General features: G+C 37.8%; 1 protein-coding gene across 1 annotated transcript in view; it reads left to right on the top strand.

Moving 5' to 3' along the window:
* LOC145716649 (kelch-like protein 7) overlaps positions 1-10687 on the top strand; it is a 20432-nt gene extending 9745 nt beyond the window's left edge. Inside the window, exons 2-4 of the mRNA XM_081800872.1 lie at positions 2675-2876; positions 8298-8395; positions 9378-10687. Of these exons, the coding sequence (XP_081656998.1) occupies positions 2675-2876; positions 8298-8395; positions 9378-9661 (584 nt within the window). The 3' untranslated portion in view covers positions 9662-10687. The remainder of the gene's footprint in view (positions 1-2674; positions 2877-8297; positions 8396-9377) is intronic.
* Positions 10688-16419: the final 5732 nt, after the last annotated feature.

Below are 16419 nucleotides of genomic sequence, written 5' to 3'. Positions count from 1 at the left end.
TCGAGTCCCGCATCGGGCTCCCTGCTCGGCAGGGAGTCTGCTTCTCCCTCTGACCCTACCCCCTCTCATGCTCTATCTCATTCTCTCTCTCAAATAAATAAATAAAATCTTAAAAAAAAAAAAAAGATTTCAGAGTTTGGCTCACTCCATAGACCCTTTAAAATCTCTTTATTACATTCACACTTTTAAAATCTGTTATACCTTATTACCTTTTCTTTCTTTTGTATTTGAAAAAAGTAAGAATGATCTTTCTCATTTGCTTTTATTCTTTAACTATGTAATATAATGGCTGGTAGTGGTGTTTTATGCTCACTGAGCAGAACAGGGTATGGGTTTGTGTGTAAAAAATCTTTCTCGTCGGGCGCCTGGGTGGCTCAGTTGGTTAAGCGACTGCCTTCGGCTCAGGTCATGATCCTGGAGTCCCTGGATCGAGTCCCGCATCGGGCTCCCTGCTCGGCAAGGAGTCTGCTTCTCCCTCTGGCCCTCCCCCCTCTCATGTGCTCTCTTTCATTCTCTCTCTCTCAAATAAATAAATAAAATCTTTAAAAAAATTTAAAAAAAAATAAAAAAAATAAAAATCTTTCTCGTCAATGGGTAATTTGTCCAGTGGTGGTCTTTTTCTAAATGAATAAGTTTTCTAAATGGATATTCTAGGTACAGACTAGATTAATAATAGCTTTAACCTTTTCAAATAATTTCTTTAGCTAAATAATGGGCTTATAAAGAAAACTAGGAAGACCAAGTAAACCTAAGGTGTGGAATTCAAATGTTAATTAAGTCCTTATTTTCTTTGAGATTTTTATATTAGGCCAAAGAATGTTTTACTTTTGGTCAGCATATTTATCTGTTTTAAGTTTTTACTCTCCCACAAAATATCAAATGAATATTAGAAAAATTAAAGATTTTTTAAAATGTGACTTAAGAAATGACTTTCCCCCCCAAAAGCATTTTTTAGAGAATGTCTAATACAGCATATTTCAAATACAATAAATCCTAAAGATAATAGAAAGTAACTGCTCTATAGAAACACTTTTTGTAGAAAGTAGAGTAGGTAACTTCATATCTTCAGCAATTACTAAGTTTTTTACTTAAGTAGTAGTTTCTCATGTCTGCCATACACTGTGTATTTCCCCTTAATATCAACCAACTGAATCTAATTGAAAATATTTTAAAAGTTAAAAAGAAGTTATTGTTAATCGGGACCATTGCTTCTTCCATTTGTTACTCCCTGAACTTTGCTTTCTGTAGACTTTGACTGTGATTGAGAATTTTAGGGGTGGTGGTGTTTTTGACTATTAGCAAGAACTCCAGGAGTGGGAGATGAGATACGATTTGGTTAAATTTTAATTTTTTTTCTTGGGAAGGAAAAAAGCACTTGTTGCTTTATTAGTATCATTTCTAAAACTCTTTTTGAGCCCCTATAATGAGACAGGATGTATATGTTTTGCTGTTAAAATGTGTAATCAAGGGGCACCTGGGTGGCTCAGTCAGTTAAGCATCTGCTTTCAGCTCAGGTCATGATCCCGGGGTCCTGGGATCCAGCCCCACATTGGGCTCCCTGCTCAGCAGGGAGCCTGCTTCTCCCTCTCCCTGTGCAGCTCCCCCCACTTGTGCTTGTGTGCGCTCTCTCTCTTTCTCTCTCTCCCAAATAAATAAATACAATCTTTGGGGAAAAAAAGTGTAATCAAAGCACACCAGAGACATACAGTGATACCTTGAGAGTATAGTCAAAAATGGGCCAGCATGACTTCAGGGCTTACTCACACAGCCACTGAGAGTAGTCAGGAAAAATAGTTTTGTTAATGGTGCAGTGACTACTATAGAATGTTAAATGATAAACTTTAGAATATTATCAGATAGTAGTTTTCAGAATCTAAGGTATGGATTTACCATCTATAAATAGCTATGCTTTTCTCCTCTATAAGCATTTAAAGTTTGAATAATTCCCATCATGCATAACTGGGCACGAAGACATATGTAATGTTATTTAATTTTTCTTCTGAAATCAAACCAATTTCCAATTACCAATAAATAAGTCTCTCCAGCAGATCCTTTTTAAAAATATTTTTCTAGGGCGCCTGGGTGGCTCAGTTGGTTAAGCGACTGCCTTCGGCTCAGGTCATGATCCTGGAGTCCCGGGATCGAGTCCCGCATCGAGCCTGCTTCTCCCTCTGACCCTCCCCCCTCTCATGTGCTCTCTGTCTCTCTCATTCTCTCTGTCTCAAATAAATAAATAAAATCTTAAAAAAAAAAAAAATATTTTTCTAAGGTCCATACAAACAGGGTTAGCTTTTTCTTAAGTTATTCCTCCATTTTGCTGTTACCTGTTAACTTTAGAAAAGACTACAACTTTGGGGGCGCCTGGGTGGCTCAGTCAGTTAAGTGTCTGCCTTCGGCTCAGGTCGTGATCCCAGGGTCCTGGGATCGAGCCCCATGTCGGGCTCCCTGCTCCGCAGGGAGCGTGCTTCTCCCTCTCCCACTCCCCTTGCTTGTGTTCCCTCTCTCGCTGTGTCTCTGTCAAATAAATAAAATATTAAAAAAAAAAAAAAGGGAAGAAAAGACTACAACTTTAAATTCTTCCCTCCAGTAACTAATGACCCAGCTCTACTGTCACCTCACTCCAAACCCACACATATACTAAGTGAGGCATGATGGAGCCCTTTTTCTTTTACAGGGAACTCAGCTTTGTATTTATTTGAGTGCTATGACACGAGAACCGAAAGCTGGCACACGAAGCCCAGCATGCTGACTCAGCGCTGCAGCCACGGCATGGTGGAAGCCAATGGCCTGATCTATGTTTGTGGTGGAAGTTTAGGGAACAATGTTTCTGGGCGAGTGCTGAATTCCTGTGAGGTGTATGATCCTGCCACAGAAACGTAGGTATCCATTTAAAAGTCTTATTTTAAAATCATCTGGGAATAGACCTGTTCTTAACTCAGTGAAATTATGCTGTGTATAATTTGTCTTTCAAGTAACTTCTTTCTTTATTTAGATATGTGTTTGTAAATTTATATGTAGAAGTGTATGGGAATAATCTTATGCATAACTCATTAAAACTACACTGTGTATAAAACAAAAAACAAAAAAAAAGTCTTATCTCACAGTTAATTATATTCTAAAAGCTCAGAGGAAGAAGGTGGCAAAAAGTAGAAGGAACCCAACAGAAGAATTTAGTTCTTATATTAAGAATGTGTACACACTTTTGAATGAGCTAGGTTCGGGACATGTTTATGTCCTGGACCCTTCCTCTGTGCTTTAAGAAATGACTTGACCTTATTTACCCTGTGGGAGCCCCTCTCTTTCTGTTCCTGTTCGTGCAATAAATGCCTATGAATGAGACAAGTCTGACTAATTCATCAAATTCATAAAATATTTTTGTTTGAAGTCAGGAAATGTAGGGGAGATGGAAGAAATTTACAGTCAGTAGTAACTTTGCCTTTATTTTTTTTTTTTAAGATTGTATTTATTTATTTGAGAGAGAGAGAGCAAGCACAAGCCAGGGGAGAGGCAGAGGGAGAGGGAGAAGCAGGCTCCCCACGGAGCAGGGAGCCCGATGCGGGGCTCGATCCCAGGACCCCGGGATCATGACCTGAGCCGAAGGCAGACGCTTAACTGACTGAGCCACCCAGGTGCCCCATAAATTTGCCTTTAATTGGAAACATTATATATTGATTTGTGTCATCATATCCCTAGGTATAATGTCTTAATTCTGAGTTCATGCTTACTAAAGTATGTTTCGATACATATTTATTCATTACGATTATTCTTAAATCTGGGAAGTAAATAACTGCTTTTTAAAAGGCAAAATTCAGGGGTGCCTGGGTGGCTCAGTCATTAAGCGTCTGCCTTCGGCTCAGGTCATAATCCCGGGGTCCTGGGATCGAGCCCCATATTGGGCTCCCTGCTCCAAGGGAGGCCTGCTTCTCCCTCTCCCACTCCCCTTGCTTGTGTTCCCTCTCTCGCTGTCTCTCTCTCTGTAAAATAAATAAATAAAATCTTTAAAAAAAAAATAATAATAAAAGGCAAAATCCTAAAGAAATAAATAGCCAGTTTTTCTGACCTTGTAATTAGTGATGGAACCTGTTCAGTGTAGCCAAATGTAATGTGCCAATTACTGAAGGGGTTGGGGGTGATAAGTAGAGTGACTTTAATAAAGAAATGACCACAGGTAATATCCCCGTCAGACAGTTTGTCTGATACTCAGAACATCCAAGGAGATTTGATAAGAAAAGTTATTTATTGATTTGAAAAGATTGTTCTTCCTTTACCAGAACAAATTATTGGGTAAATATGTTCAACTTAAATGTTATGCCAAAGAGCTGCACCAAGTCTTATGCTCAAGTTTGATATTTAGGAAATATTGCCAGATTACAAAACATAGAAGTCTTCCACTCCAGCTGTTGTTTTTTTTTAATGAAAAGTAAGAATTATAAAATATGATTAACCATGTGCAATTATTTATTTATGCTTCCCACCTATTTTTAAAGGATTTAAAATATAAAGAACTCTCCTAGGGGCACCTGGGTGGCTCAGTCGTTAAGCGTCTGCCTTCGGCTCAGGTCGTGATCCCAGGGTCCTGGGATCGAGCCCCGCATCAGGCTCCCTGCTCGCCAGGAAGCCTGCTTCTCCCTCTCCCACTCCGCCTGCTTGTGTTCCCTCTCTCGCTTTGTCTCTCTCTGCCAAATAAATAAAATTTTTTAAAAAAAGAAAGAAATAGAATTGAAAACAACTTATCTTGAAACTTACCTTTTGCTAAAGTGTTGAGACTAGAGACGTCTGGGTGGCTCAGTGGGGTAAGCCTCCAACTCTTGATTTCAGCTCAGGTCATGATCTCAGGGTCATGAGATCCAGCTTCACATTGGGCTCCATGCTCAGCAGGTGGTCTGTTGGAGATTCTCCCTCTGCCCCTACCCCTTGTTTTCTCTCTCCCTCTCTTCTTCTCTAAAATAAATAAATCTTAAAAAAAAAAAAAAAATGTTGAGACTAGAAAATCTCTTTGAGATCATCAAATTTACTACTTCTCAGTGTTTTTCAAAATGTATCTTTGTACTTACCTGGGCACTCTGGGGATACCCCTTATCTCATTCTATCATCCATCACTTGAGCTATCTGCCCCATCTTGTCCCAAACTATAAGAGGGGGGTGTATACCAACTCTCTTCCCTCTTATATCAGTCTCTACTTTACCTCCCAGACACCTTATGCTCAAAAAGTATTACAGCATACTAATTGGAAAACTGTGGTCTCATTATCCTGCTTCCTAATTATTTTTTCATTTCTAAAAAATCTCTTAAAGTAGAACCCATACTAGATAAACTCAAGGATTCTAAATTTTGAGATCTTTATTCAGGCACTATGAGTGTAAATCAATATATTCTTATTCATAGTAGCAGGGGAAAGGTATAAAGGAATTCTGCAACCTCAGTATTTTTTAAAACTAGGTGGATATATTTAGTTTGGGGAATATCTTAAAACTGACACAAGTTAGCATTTCTTTTGTACATATTGAGCTTACGCATGAAACTTGAATATTCTATATTCTCTTCAATGCCCTTAAATTTTCCTAAGTGAAAAGCTAGTGTGACTGTAATTATCCAGATCTCAAAATGAAAAGTTATGTGCTACAATGATTTCCTTTTTTTAATATGTGATCTATCCATCTAAGTTATTTTTTATAAGAATTCTTTCCAATTTTTACAGATTTCTTAAGTGTTTTGTAACTTCAGTGGTTTAATTGGAAGCGAAGAATTGAAGCCTTATGGATATGACATGACACAGTTGCTGCAGTCAGAATTTTAAGAAAAGCTTCTAAACACTAAAGTCCAGGTTGGGGAGAGCAAGCACCTAGTACATACTCTGCATGTGAAGTTACAGGAAGAAGAAAGTATATTTTGTGAAACTTCCTAACTCTAAACCTTCAGGAGACTTAGCTACACAGATCTTCTTCCACTTACAGTGGGGTTACGTCCTGATAAACCCACTATAAGTTGAAAGTACTGTTACCTTGAAAATGGCATTTAATACAACTAACGTACTGAACATCATAGCTTAGCCTAACCTTCCTTAAACATGCTCAGAACACTTACGTTAGCCTACAGTTGGGCAAAATCATCTAACACAGAAACTGCTTTGTAATAAAGTGTTGAATACCTCATGTAATGTATTGACTACTGTACTGAAAGTGAAAAACAGAATGGCTCTGTGGGTACAGAATGGTTGTAAGTGTATCACTTCTTTACCCTTGTGATCCCATGACTGAGTGGGAACTGCAGCTCACTGCGGCTGCCCAGCATCATGAGAGAGTATCATATAGCGAGCCCAGGAAAAGATCAAAACTCAAAATGTGAAGTACAGTTTCTACTGTATGTGTTTCACTTTTGCATTATCATAAAGTCAGAAAATCCTAAGTTGAACCATTGTAAGTCAAGGACCACCCTACATAAAAATGTGCTCTTATTTTATATCATGGACATGTGTGGAGAAGAAAGGGGTATATATTTTGAATTTTTCCAAGTCAGATACTATGTTTAATACACGTTGACAGTCACTTTGTGTGGCTCACTGCATGGAGAGGGAGTGGAGGGCCAGTACTGGCTCCCACCTCTGAGCTGAATGCTGGTCTTTTCACCGGGAAGAGCATGTGTGTTTACCCTGGGGGGGGGAGAAAGGAATAGTGTTGCCCACCTCACCTTACAGAGTGCTCTGAAAATGAATGTGGCAACTGTCAAACCACTTTTAAAACAAAACAATTTTATGAATATAATTATGGCAACAAGTTAATATTTCAGAGTTAATCATTATGTCCTAATTATATTTTGAAAAGTTAAATTTAGTAAATTATTTAAAAGAAGAGATATAAATAACCAAATTAAAGAGTTACACTTATGTCAGATTACCTTTTCTTGTTGCTTGGACACTTTTGGTTTATGTTAGCTATTGAGACACAAGTCTGTGTGCCAGGACCACCTTCACAATCACAGACGTCAGTCATATGTGTGGGATTGTATGCAAAAGAAGGGATTGTGTCTCAGAAAAAAGTAACACTCGTCTGTGTATATGAGGCTGCTACCTATGAATTAGTGTTCTCAACACTTGTGTCCACATTTATGTTCTCAGTCTTGTTATTTTTTTTTAAGATTTTATTATTTATTAGAATAAGAGAGAGAGAGCATGAGAGGGGGGAGGGTCAGAGGAAGAAGCAGACTCCCCGCTGAGCAGGGAACCCGATGTGGGACTTGATCCCGGGACTCCAGGATCATGACCTGAGCCGAAAGCAGTCGCTTAACCAACTGAGCCACCCAGGCACCCCTCTTGTTATTTTTTTTTAAAGATTTTATTTAGTTAGTTATTTGACAGAGCACAAGAGAGCACAAGCAGGAGGAGCAGCGGAGGGAGAGGGAGAAGCAGACCCCCCTGCTGAGCAGGGAGCCGATGTGGGACTTGATCCTAGGACCCTGGGATCATGACCTGAGCTGAAGGCAGACAGACGCTTAACTGACTGAGGCACCCAGGCGCCCCTCAATCTCATTATTTATAGTAGTGGCCATGAACAAAACAACATGCTAATAAGTTATTAAATTTGACAGAATGACAGTACTTCTGTTACTAGTGCTGCCTAAAGTTCTAAATGTACATTTGAAGGTGGACATATGAAAAGTAACAGATACTTCTAATTTGCTGATTGCTAGAGCCCAATGTTAAATTTGTGTTTGACTCCTACATAAATATTAATTAAAACCCTATGTGACGGGTGCCTGGTGGCTCAGTTGGTTAAGCGACTGCCTTCTTCGGCTCAGGTCATGATCCTGGAGTCCTGGGATCAAGGCCCGCATTCCTGCTCAGCAGGGAGTCTGCTTTTCCCTCTGACCCTCCCCCTCATGCTCTCTCTCTAATAAAATCTTTTCTTAAAAAAAATTCTTTAAAAAACCATATGTGACAATATTGGTATTTTATATTTTCTTAAGTATCCTCCCTTTCTTTTTTGTTACCATTTTAACAAGTTACTGTGAACTAGGAAATGGATTTCTTCCAAAGATGTGTTAGTCTCCAGATATTCTTTCTCATATTCTGTTGGAGTTGAAAGGAATAAAATCCCTGTTTACCCCACCTGTAAATAAAGTACTCAAAACCACATTAAACCTTTGTTTTCTAGTCTTTCAGGTGTGTGTGTGTGGGTGTGAACACACGTGAGTACTAAATGAGCACTTAACTCAAGGATAACAGACCTTTCTTTTAAAGTAGTATGAGTACTTTACTTCCTGTGAACAAGTACTCTAAAAGCTTTCTCTTATTTTTCAGATGGACTGAGCTGTGTCCAATGATTGAGGCCAGGAAGAATCATGGACTGGTATTTGTAAAAGACAAGATATTTGCTGTAGGTGGTCAGAATGGCTTGGGTATGTGACATTAATTCACTGTTCAACTTTCCCAGTGAGTTTGCTGATAGCTCCTTCTCATAAATTTTTGAAACATTTCTTAAAATCTAAATACAAGCATTTAAAAATATATAAAAAAAATAAATACAGGCATTTATCATATATATTATTATACTTATAGTTTCTGAGAACTAATATATTTTAAGAAACATTGCAGTACATTTAACATCCCTGTAATTGCCATCAGTCATTGTGACAGTCTCAGCTTCACACATTTCCAGACACCCTCTGGGTAATAGTGTCACACTAGCTAAAGAACTATTAAGTGACAAACATTTGAATTTTTACAAACTTTTAAATACAACTTTTAAGACTTGAATTACAGGCCCTGAATGGCAAAGTTTCCTTAACATTTTTAAACATTGCATGAAAATATCAATATTACTATTTTTTAAATGAGTAAATTTGACTTTTTCTTAAATTTGTAGTAAAAAATCTGAAATTATTTCTTTAAATAAATGGAGAATCTGGACTGAATCTATAGTGCACAAACTTCATTTTAGTCAGTACCTTTAAGCATTACTTAAGTATAACAAAGAAATACCTTTTTCCCTTCTCCTGTCTCTTGCCATTGCTGTTTTCCATAAACTGCTAAAAGATAAATGGCGGAAGGATAAAAGACTTTTGAATAATTATAGTCAAAGTTAATCAGAAGGAAAATCCACTGACCTGTTTGCTTTCCCAGAACAGATAGAACATTTATAATTTTGTAAAAATAAATATACATATTTTAGGATTCAAGTAACAAGTTAAATTTTTATTGTGTTAAAGTAAAAATAAGAATAGATGGTAGATATACGGGCATTCACTGTAAGATTCTTAACTGTTTTGCATATTTGGAAAATGTTCATAATAAAATGATGGGAAGATGCAAGGAATTATTACATTAAGAGATCTTAGAATTGTTAATTGTAGTTGTTCATGTTATTTTATTCTTTTGAAGGTGGTCTGGACAACGTGGAATATTACGATATTAAATTAAATGAATGGAAGATGGTCTCACCAATGCCATGGAAAGGTGTAACAGTGAAGTGTGCAGCAGTTGGCTCTATAGTTTATGTCTTGGCTGGTTTCCAAGGTGTGGGTCGATTAGGACACATCCTTGAATATAATACTGAGACAGACAAATGGGTCGCCAACTCCAAAGTCCGAGCTTTTCCAGTAACAAGTTGTTTAATTTGTGTTGTTGATACTTGTGGAGCAAATGAAGAAACACTTGAAACATGAAAAGGGAATGGACTTCAAGATTTATCGGAGACTCAAAAATATGGCCACCAGTGCTTTGTTCCAAGAGTTTGGTTACAAAGTTTTAGTTGGGTGTTTTGTTTTTTTAAAGGAAATTTCAAGTAAAGTAAGATCGCTATAAAATAGATGTTTCTTTTATATGAATTTCCTTAATTCAAAGACCATATATTAGCTGGCCACTTAACCATGACATATCTAGCAAGAAAACTTGAAAAATCATAAGCATTTGGTGAAAATATGAATTCTTGAATGAATTACACATTTGTAACTATGATTATGCAGAGTGGGGGATTGGCTCATCAGTGAAGCGGTCTCATCTTAGCTCTAGATTCTATTTTCATACATCATAGAAGTGCTCTGTAGTTAGGTCTATTTGTTTCTCTTCGGTCAAGAACTAAGAAATAGTAAGAATTGTAAGTCAAGACAGGCAATTCTGATGAAGCATCTTAGTCTCACCTAATTTTGCTTGTCTTCATTTGTTCCATATAGTGCCAAATTTATTTCATTTTAAAAGCAAGCCAGAGTGAGTCAACGCATACACGTATTCTCTCACAGAACTTTAATAAACACAGTTTGGGCTTAAAAATGTACCCAAGTCCTCATGAAATATATTCAGTCCAATTAAATATATTCCATCTTTTAAACACAGAATGTCAAGCTTAGCACCCTCTTTAATTTATAAGTACTGTTTTACCCAGTGGTTAAAAAATGATTATGCCTCTTCAGTCCTCACTGTTAAATAAAATAAAATCATAGTAAGAATGATTAGCAAAAGATAAAGCTATTTATAGCAAATTTCTAGGTTACTAGAATAGCACTGATAGTTACACAATATCACTGTTGACTTTGAACTTCTTATGGATTAAAAAGATACATGATTTCCTTAGCAGGACACATCAGAGAGATTTGACCCAGTTATCTCCTAAAAGTTTTGTAATAATTTGAGTTCAGTGTTGTCATCTCGTATTAATTGCTTTTATCTGGTCAATAAATCTTTTACAAACCCAACTACTCATTTCTTTCCTAGTAATGTTTTGCCCTTTTACATTACGGAATGTATGGGATGAGCCATGTAAAGCTGTCACCATTGGTGTTTTTATCCAATAATATTAAATATTTTTTAACTTAAAATAGACTAAGTTTTATTCATCCTTCATTTTAAATGTATTAGGCAGTGGTTGTTTTTAAAATTTGTGAAGCTGTGTTTCTAATTTTCATTGCTTTATTTATATGGGGGTTATAATCTTAAATCCTAAAAATGTTTAAATGAAAGAGATTATAAAAAGCATAATGATAGGGGCGCCTGCATTGCACAATCGGGTTAAGCATCCGACTTTTGGTTTCAGCTCAGGTCGTGATCTCAGGGTTATGAGATCAGCCCCATGTGGGGCTCCTCTGCTGCTTAAGACTTTCCTTTTCCCTCTGCCCCTTTCCCCTGTGCTCGCGCACGTGTGCTCTCTAGAAAATAAATCTTTTTTTAAAAAGTACAATATTTTTATTTAGGACTTTTTACGCATGTAACAGCTTTATTGAAATATAAATCACATTACACAGTTCACCCATTTAAAGTGTATCATTCAGTGGTCTTTAACATATTCACAGAGTTGTGTAATCATCATCACAATTTTGGAACATTCTTATTACCACAGAAAGAAAGCCCATACTCATTAGCAGTCACTCCCCCATTTTCCCCCGTATTACTTTCCTTTGGCTCCTGTAATGAATTACCACAAAGTTGGTGACTTAAAACAACAGAAACTTATTCTTTCACAGCTCAGGAAGCCAGAAGTCCTAAATCAGGGTGTTGGCAGGGTTGTCTCCTTCTGGAGTTCTAAGGCAAAAATTGCCCACCTCCCCCGCCCAGCTTCTGGTGGTTGCTGGCAGTCCTTGGCATTCATTGACTTATAACTGTGCCACTTCACTCACTGCCTCTAGCTTCACATGTCCTTCTTTCCTTTGTGTCCCTTGTGTCTTCATATGGTGTGATAAGGACAGCAGTCATTGGATTTAGCCAACCCTCCTCCCAATCTAGCATGACCTTATCTTAACTAAGGACATCTGCAAAGAACCTGTTTTCAGATAAGGTCACATACTGAAATTCCAAGTGGACATGAATTTTGGGGGGACATTATCCAACCCAATTACATCCCCCAGATAGACCTAGACAACCATTAAATCTTTCTGTCTCTAGATTTGCCTATCTTGAACATTTTTATGTTGGGTTTTCAATTCTGTACTCCACTGGGGAAAAAAAATGTCCAGTTTTTTTGGAGAAAAGAACACCCATTTGTCATATTACAATTTACTTATATTACTTAATTTAATACTCCCCCATATGGAATGTGCAGCACTGTTTGAAATATTTTAAATGGATTAGCCTTTTCTTTAGGCTGTATCAACTGACTAGAACACACCATTATAAGTATGTAGACAGGTTTGATGTAGATTAAACGTGGGTTTGGGGGTTTTTTAGGGGAGGTGGTGTTAGTAATCTCAGTAATTACTAATTAGTACCTATTTTCTGCCTTGGAAATACTCTATGAAATTGTCAATGCCAGGATAATGGCACAATATATTGGCAAGGGTTTTTTTTGGTTTTTTTTTTAAGATTTATTTACTTGAGGCAGGGAGGGGCAGAAGGAGAGACTCCTCAAGCAGACCCTCTGCCAAGCATGGAGCTAGAGGCGGGGCTCTATCCCCAGACTCCGAGATCCTGACCCAAGCCAAAACCAAAAGTTGGACACCCCAGCAAGTATTTTTTCTATTCCTTTTATCCCCCACAAAATTCCTGTCCTTCATATAAAGGGCTCAGTTTTCTTCTTAGTAAACATGGGATATGTTAATGTTCCATCCTTTGCAGTGACACTATTTTGATGACACAGCAGTTTTTAGTTTATACTTTTAAAAATCACAACTTGAACATGAAAGTTTAATGGCTTGAAAAAAAATGTTGCTATAAAAAACAGTACTTAATTACAATTGTGACCTAGCTTTCAAAAACCTGACATACAATCTTACAGGAAATTTTGATTCACAAAAATGAGCCATGTAATAATTATTAACCAAGCAGTCTATATTCCTTTTGCCTTATAGACTATTAACAGCAAAAAACTGAGATTTGCTGCCTAGGCCAGGATAAAGGAGTATTTGAAGGAAATGTTGCCTTTAAAAAAAAAAAAAGAAGTGGGGGAGGGGCAGAGAGAGAGGGAGAGAATCTTAAGCAGGCTCCATGCCCAGCTCAGAACCCGACTTGGGGCTCGATCCCACAACCCTGAGATGATGACCTGAGCCAAAATCGAGTTGGACACTTAACCGACTGAGCCACCCAGGTGCCCCAGAAATTTTGCTTTTTAAGGGTGACACCATTAACATACCCCAACAATGTCAGAAAATTCAATCCACTCCAACATGGCACCAAACTAAGTCCCAATAATTTGGTAATATGAAGAGACATTTTTCAGGTTGCATCCTTCAACATGTGCTAAATCCTTTAAATACTCCTCTTACATTTGCCTCAAAAGACCTAAAAGCTTGAATTTACTTTCATCTTCCTAACTTCCTCCTTCTCAAGGCTATTCAAACTACTTTGGGAGAAATAAAAATTTAAAAGTTTGTGGTGGGAAACTGAAATGTTACTAACTAGAAAGATTTTACTTTCCAGAGCTTTAAGCCTCTGGTCTTTATTAGGATTGAAACTTAGTCCTTAAAAGTATCACAAGATGCTGACCCCCTCCCTTTCCTTTCCTTCCCTTCCCTCTTTTAGGACTGTTCATCTGACCCTTAATAACAGCTATAATATGGGTTCAGGATCTGATCTGTTCAATTCTTGCAGGGGATTTCTCTGATTTTATCTTCCAACCATCTGTTGAATTTGTTTACACTACCCATGTTTAATTTCTAAATACTTTAAAAATAATTATTTCATATAGCATTGTTAGTGTTATCCTCTCTGAAGATACTTTAGTTTAGGGCGCCTGGGTGGCTCAGTTGGTTGGGCGACTGCCTTCGGCTCAGGTCATGATCCTGGAGTCCTGGGATCGAGTCCCGCATCGGGCTCCCTGCTCAGCAGGGAGTCTGCTTCTCCCTCTGACCCTCCCCCCTCTCCTGTGCTCTCTCTCATTCTCTCTCTCTCAAATAAATAAATAAAATCTTAAAAAAAAAAAAAGATACTTTAACATTTTCTATACACTTGGTGTGTGTCTGTTTATTTTTTCTGTTTGCTTTGCTCTTTTCTGGTCCCTGGCTGCACATTTATATTTATTTTTTTATCAATATATATTTAAGTTTTTATTGCACATTTATATTTAAAATGAGACACTGAATAAGTTGATAATTTTTGTGTGCAAAGGTGGGCCTAATTATCAGTGAGCTTCATCATATGATGAGGGAATGGCCACCTATTTTTGTTGGGAATCCATCAGATCTATAGATACTTTTCTGGGATGTTTGATTGTCAAAAAAATAATCTTCCAAACCCCTACACCTTGGGTGTGTAGGGCAAGTTGGGAAAAAGGGGACTCTAAGGCTGGCTACAGAATTTCTAGACTTTAGGCAAAGAGGACTGTACTTCACCATTCAATAAACATAGCTTGCAATGTCAGTACCATAACTTCCCCTCTGTACTTGATGTCTTGGACTCGAAGCCTCTCTTGTCCCCACCCCACCCCCTTTTTTTTTCCAAGGAAAAAACCTATCTCCCATCAGGTAGGGATAGCTGCCTAACTGGGTGGATTTATGGAGCTAGATTCTAACTGCACCCATAGAGATTTTCAGTCTACCTTTCTACAGTAACTGGTGCCTCTTAATTTCTGAGGCTTTTCAGACTTCCCTAGGGACATCAGGGTGCACCTTTCAGGAATGGGACTTTCCTCCTCTCTTCTAGGTAATTTACTATTCCTCCATGTGCATTCAGTCCTCACAAATTGTGGTTTGAGATTATGGTTATCTCCTAGTATAATCGAAGATGATGTTTTTGCTTGTTTTCTCTTACTTTGAGATGATTTTCAAGAGGAAAGGGGGGCAGAACTATTTTTACTGTGCCATTTTGAAATTAGAAGTTTCCTTCCTGTGACCCCACTCTTGATTTCCACCTACCCCTGCCCTAACTGATCACTACTGAATTCTGCATGCCTCAGCCCTAGGCTCCCATTGTCTCCCATTGTCTCATCAGCACTCCACCTAGATGATCTCAATTGGGATCTGGCCTTGCCTACCTCTCCACTTTCACACAGCACCATGCCCACTCTCATTTAAGCTTCAGCCACCACTGGCATTATTTTAGGTCTTTGATCCCAGCATTGTCCTTACACATGTTGGTCTTTGCACAGACAAGAAGTCAGTGGCCACAATGAGAAACTGGCTAATACAAGGGAATTGCTCAAAATAAGTATGAATAGTGGGAACCAAGTTTCTCACTATCAAAGGAGGAAGTTAGAAATACAGGAGGAAAATAAATTCTGTGGTCTTGGGATTGAACTGGAGGTTATTAGCGTAAACTCATAGTTTCTAATACATATACAGAAATATGTACTGATGTAAATGTATGTCTATAGTATATATTTCCTAGCAATGCTCACGAAAGGGCTTGGGAGCAAAGACCTCACAACAGCAATGAGAAAATTCAAAGCTCAGATCTTGGCCTCTAAGTACCATTAAAGACCCAGAACTCCTGGGAGAAATGGTTGATTCTAGGACTAGATCAGGGAAACTGTAAGATTGAGCCTAGAGCATCTTTTGGGCCAAGGAGTAAAGAAGTGTTCAAAGAATTAATGGGATATGTCAAAAAACAAAGGAGATTACAGGTCTCTCACTGGTCAAATTGAGGATGATTTGAACCTCAAAATAATGACAGTAATAGATTATAACCCAGTGAATAAAAACAGAATATTGGAGACCACACTGATAGGAATAAATAAATGAAAGAACCAAAAAGCTTGGGGAGGAATGGCATTTTTATACTTTCAAAGTATCTCCTCAAAATATTCTTATTAATAACAAAGGCGAAAAGAGTCATTGTAGTAGCTCAGCAGACACCACCTTAACCAGGTGATCAAGTTGAACACCTCAGGTAATGGGACAAGCTGAAATTGTACACAACCTGAGAGGTGCAATGTGAAAACCACGGCATCACTTCCGCAATAATCCTGCCAAAGATGCTTAATCTGAATCCAATCACAAGAAAACATCAGCTAAATCTGCATTGAGGAATTTCTACAAAATAACTAGCTGTAATCTTTAATAGTGTGAAGGTCTTGAAAGTCAAGAAAAGACTGAGGAAGTGTTCCAGGATGAAGGAGACTAAAGAAATAAGAGTAAGGCTAAATAAATAAATATGAGTAAGGCAACAATAACTCTAAACTGGATCTTTTTCTTTTAAAGACACTGGGACATTTGGCAAAACATGAACAGAATCTAAGGATTAGATAAACGTCCTGATTTTGGTGATTGTACTGTGGTTATGTAGGAGAATGTATTTGTAGGAAATAAAGTATTTGGGTGATGGGGCATCAGGTCTGCAATACAGTCTCTTATTCTGTATTTGTAAATCTTCAACACGTTTCAAAATAAATTGATTTTTTTTTTTTTTAAGTAAGCTCTGCACCCAACGTGGGACTTGAACTCATGACCCTGAGATCAAGAGTTGCATGCTCTACTGCCAGAGCCAGCCAGGGGCCCCATATATATATATATACATACTAGGTTTAAATAAACTTGGGAGTAGAGATTACTTAAAAACTTTA

This window comes from Leptonychotes weddellii, chromosome 12, assembly GCF_054177405.1.
Source record: "Leptonychotes weddellii isolate Sample4059 chromosome 12, ASM5417740v2, whole genome shotgun sequence".
Taxonomy (NCBI): domain Eukaryota; kingdom Metazoa; phylum Chordata; class Mammalia; order Carnivora; family Phocidae; genus Leptonychotes; species Leptonychotes weddellii.
The sequence above is the reverse complement of the archived record's forward strand: the minus strand, read 5'-3'. Positions and strand labels throughout refer to the sequence as shown.